This window comes from Ammodytes marinus (assembly GCF_949987685.1).
Source record: "Ammodytes marinus genome assembly, chromosome: 7".
Classification (NCBI taxonomy): Eukaryota; Metazoa; Chordata; class Actinopteri; order Uranoscopiformes; family Ammodytidae; genus Ammodytes; species Ammodytes marinus.
This window is the reverse complement of record NC_137211.1, coordinates 3,945,794-3,950,147: the sequence shown is the minus strand read 5'-3', so window position 1 is coordinate 3,950,147 and position 4,354 is coordinate 3,945,794. Positions and strand designations below refer to the sequence as shown.

The 4,354-nt window shown below is 41.0% G+C and overlaps 1 protein-coding gene across 1 annotated transcript in view; it reads right to left on the bottom strand.

The window, feature by feature from the left end:
- Positions 1–2,472: 2,472 nt before the first annotated feature.
- The window catches only part of cables2b (Cdk5 and Abl enzyme substrate 2b), a gene marked incomplete at its 5' end in the record, with an annotated part of 42,456 nt that continues 40,574 nt past the window's right edge, over positions 2,473–4,354 (bottom strand). The window contains 2 exon segments of the mRNA XM_080031657.1: positions 2,473–3,096; positions 3,989–4,073. Of these exon segments, the coding sequence (XP_079887783.1) occupies positions 2,950–3,096; positions 3,989–4,073 (232 nt within the window). The 3' untranslated portion in view covers positions 2,473–2,949.

Below are 4,354 nucleotides of genomic sequence, written 5' to 3'. Positions count from 1 at the left end.
CCAAATAGCATGCTGATTTCAACACTGAAAATCTCAACCGGATTTAGCAGACATCCGGATATTTCTAACCATACTAAATCTGGCCACAAGAAATTGGACATGCTACATCTTTTTTTCTACCATACTAAATTGCAGAAATTCTGGGGATTGGAACGCAGGGTTACTTTATCAGATACAATGTTCCAATATGGAGGAAAAAACTGTCTCGATCTTCCTGTCAGAGGCGTCCGCTTGGTTAAATATATTTGTCCCTTTATGATACAGTGAAAACAAAATAAATATAACTTTGTGTGAACTGCTTTTTCAAAAAGTTCATGAGCAGAACGTTTCTATCACAGTGTAGAGAGAGAAAGAGGAAGTCCGTTGCTATAGTGAGTCTCATCCAAGAAGCGCAAATAATGTCTCTGAAGTCCATATTAGGAAGATTCAGTGTTGGTAACGGGACGATTCTCCAGAACCCTTAAAAGAAAACTTGCTCTGATGCTTAAAAAAAAAAAAACATCAGGGCAACACCTATTATGTGCTCATCTTGTTGACCCTAATAGAAAATAAATAAAAAGCATAAAATCATGGCTTAAAAATTCAAATAATAACAATTGACTTGATCTGCAACGAACTCTTTTTTTTTTTTTTCATTATTGATTAGTCTGTTGTGCATTGTCTTGCTTGAAGGGGACATGACAGTATTATCCGGTATTCAAGTTGTGACGTAACACCCTTTCAAAATAATACACCCGCTTCAAAAAGACAATGGCGGAACCAGGGAATCTGTTTACAATAATGTCTTTCTTCAGTGAATCATCTGCAAGAGTTAAATAGGGGTAGAATTCGCGCTCACTCAAAAAATTCTGCACTCACTCACTCACTCACTCACACTCACACACTCACACACTCACTCACTCACTCACTCACTCACTCACTCACTCACTCACTCACTCACTCACTCACTCACACACACACAACAGAGAGAGGAGAAAATGGCAAAGCTTTTCTGTGTGCGACAGTATGAGTGACAGTCTGCTGATCTGTCAATCATCATGAAAGCGAGACGGAGGTGAAAATGCAAAGGAGAGCTGGAGATAATGTTCTCAGGGGAAGGCACTTAAACATCTAAACTCCTTCAGTGTCGCTTCTGACGGCCACAGACTGAAACAACGCGTGTTTTAATGTAAAGGGCGACTGTGGCTCAGTTGGTAGAGTGGGTCGGCTGATGATCAAAGGGTTGGAGGTTCGATCCCCGCCCTGCCACTTGTGTCATGGTTGTTGTGTCCTTGGGAAAGACACTTCACCCACCTTGCCTCGTGTAAAAGTCGATAGTAAGCCTGCTGCTATCGGTGTATGAATGTGTGTGTGTGAATGGAAACGTGGGAATGGGAACAGGTCTCCCTTGAAAAAGAGTCTTCGGTCTCAATGGGATTTATCTGTATAAATAAAGGTTAAAAAAAAACGGGACGATTGATGTCGATTAAAGTCAATTCAGAGCGGTGAAATCAGTTGGGGGGATTGAAAAGGTTGTAAAATAAATAGATATTGGATTAATAAGTGATAATTCAGGAGCAACAAGCTGTAAGTTAACAGAGTAACGAAAGATTTGACAACAGCAGAGGACGTGGGGAAGGGTTGACTTCTTGACAAAATGTTCAAATAGGAATCTGACTATAAGATCACAAGATACGGACAGAACTGCTGCAAAAATGAATCCTTCACGCCTGAATTTAACGCCTCAAATTGAATTTCACTATTTAAGTTTAAGTACAAAAATATGAAAATATAATTCAGGATGCTTAAAAAAAAAAAATAAATAAAAAAAAGCTTATCATGATTGTCGAATGCTCCAAACTAAATTTTTTGTAATTTCAACAAATTTCTTCATTATTAGTTTCAGCGACTTTGGCCCACGGTTGCTACGGAGACAGTGAACTCCAAACCTGATGAAATGAGGAAATTGACAACAGGGACGAAAAAATAAATAAAACATAATTTCTTTTGGTTAAAAAAATATATGATGGGACGCTCCGGTGGCGTAGTGGATAGAGCGCGTACCATATTGGCTCCGGCCTTCGTTGCAGTGGTTGCGGGTTCAAATCCGACCCGTGGACCTTTACTGCAGGTCATCCCCCTCTCTCTCTCTCTCTCTCTCTCTCTGTCTCCCCGTTTCAACTCTGTACTAATAAAGCTTGAAAATGCCAAAAAATAATCTTAAAAAAAGAAAAACAAACATGATTTTGGAGGGTTGTTGTGATGACTTTGAGCTTCAGTATCTGTCGTGGTCTCGTTCACAGTGTTTTGTCTCTTTGGTGTTTAAAGGATGAGAGAGAAGGCGAAGATGTTGCTCTCTGTATTGCTCTGGTGTGTGTGTGTGTGTGTGTGTGTGTGTGTGTGTGTGTGTGTGTGTGTGTGTGTGTGTGTGTGTGTGTGTGTGTGTGTGTGTGTATCTACCCTGTGTGTGTGTGTGTTGTGCTAACATCAAAGTGTGGAGGAACTTTGGTGTCTGCGTCATGAGCATAGGAGTAGTGCCTTTGAGCCTGGCATCACAGCACAGATCCGTCCGTCACAGTTTTCCCCTTTGACAAAACCCATAGAGTCTCAGTCCTCTTCACAGCAGACCAGGGTTAGAATCCAGCCCGGGTCGTTCTCTGCATGTCATTCCCCCTCTCAGACACATTTCATCTCTGTCTCTACAAAACTGTCTAATAAAGGAAAAATGCCAATAAAGAAATTCCCAAAAAATTAAATAAAAAAAGTAAAGAAAAGTGGTTCGTAATAGGTTCCCAAGTTGAACCAACACAAGCACCGGCCCCGGAACTGGAACTTGGTTTGCGTTGATGGAAAAAGCGTGTGGAGCTAGAAGGTGCTTAGATTCCCCACAGTAAGGGAAGTGTGTGTGTCTCTCTCTCTGTCTCTGTGTGTGTGTGTGTGTGTCTGTGTGTGTGTGTGTGTGTGTGTGTGTTATAACGGCGCCTGCTGCTGTAGCCGTCTGTAGTGAGGCATGACTTTGCTGTCGGGCAGGTAGAGCGCCATCTCCAGGGCAACCAGGATGGTGAACTCAAAGGTGATCAGCTCCTTCCGCCCGATCCTGAAACGCTCCTCAAGCTTCTGCAGGAAGAAAACCAAAAGACAAGAAAGAATTAGTGATCAAATAGGTAAGTTCACTTTTATTACTATTTATAGGGTGGATTTATTTTGCAGCGATATGATTACATTGTGGCCTCCAATCACAAAACAATCTACAAGATTAAATAGCACAACCTGCTCAAACAAGATTAAAAAAAAAGTACTCAGCGTTCCATGAAATATAAGTATGTGATGGATACACTGTCTCTAAATTACCTTAAATTACCTTAAACATTTCCGTGCTAACGTTTAATCTGGTATAAGCTGAAGTTGTCTAATGTCTCTACTGCGAGTAAGAGGAGAGTTAGCTGAGAATGACAGAAAGTGTCTCCTGCTTTACAAACACCTGAGCAAATATAAAGTAGGTAAGTTACTTAGGAACTAGCTGTTAAAATACACAATGTTTATTTACATATATTACAAACCTATAATGACATGAGTTTTTCTCATAAGACGTATTAAGTAATAACTCAAAACTAAAACGTTATCAAAACAAATACAAAAACATAACTGTGCTGACATTTTATAGGTTGTAAGCCAACATTGTCTGATGGTTTGATGTCCTCTCTCAGTGTGTGTGTGTTTGTGTGTGTGTGTGTGTGCGTGTGTGTTTGTGTGTGTGACTGTGTGTGTGTGTGAGGTGAGTTAACTGAGAAGGACAGACAGCGTTTCCACCTGCTTCACAAACACCTGAGCAAGAGAAACATGATCCAACTGACAAGCGGAAGGATCCACCATGATCCTACTGTGTGTGTGTGTGTGTGTGTGTGTGTGTGTGAGAGAGAGAGAGCATGGTTGTGTGTGTGTGTGTGTGTGTGTGAGAGAGAGAGAGAGAGAGAGCATGGTTGTGTGTGTGTGAGTGTGTGAGACTTACATCAATGAGGTGTTTGACCTCTTGCTTCTTGAGGTCACTGCTGATCTTAGCAGCCAATAGGATGCAGGCAGCCGACACCAACTTCCTGTAAAATAAACAACAAACAGTGTAAGTGGTCGGACGGCTTTCTACAGAATTAACATACTGTACGTTCACATCAGCACCAAAATCATTCTTGGCTTTTCACAACACTGGGTGCCCCCCCCTCTCCTAAATTACAGAGTGGCCCAAATTCACTGCAAGGGCACAATTTTCCACTCTCAAAAGCACTTGTACCTTTTGATTTTCAGCCTCATTTAATAACATCTTCCATAATTATAGCTTTCGTAAAATAACCACAAATTCCTACCACTACAAATGACTTGT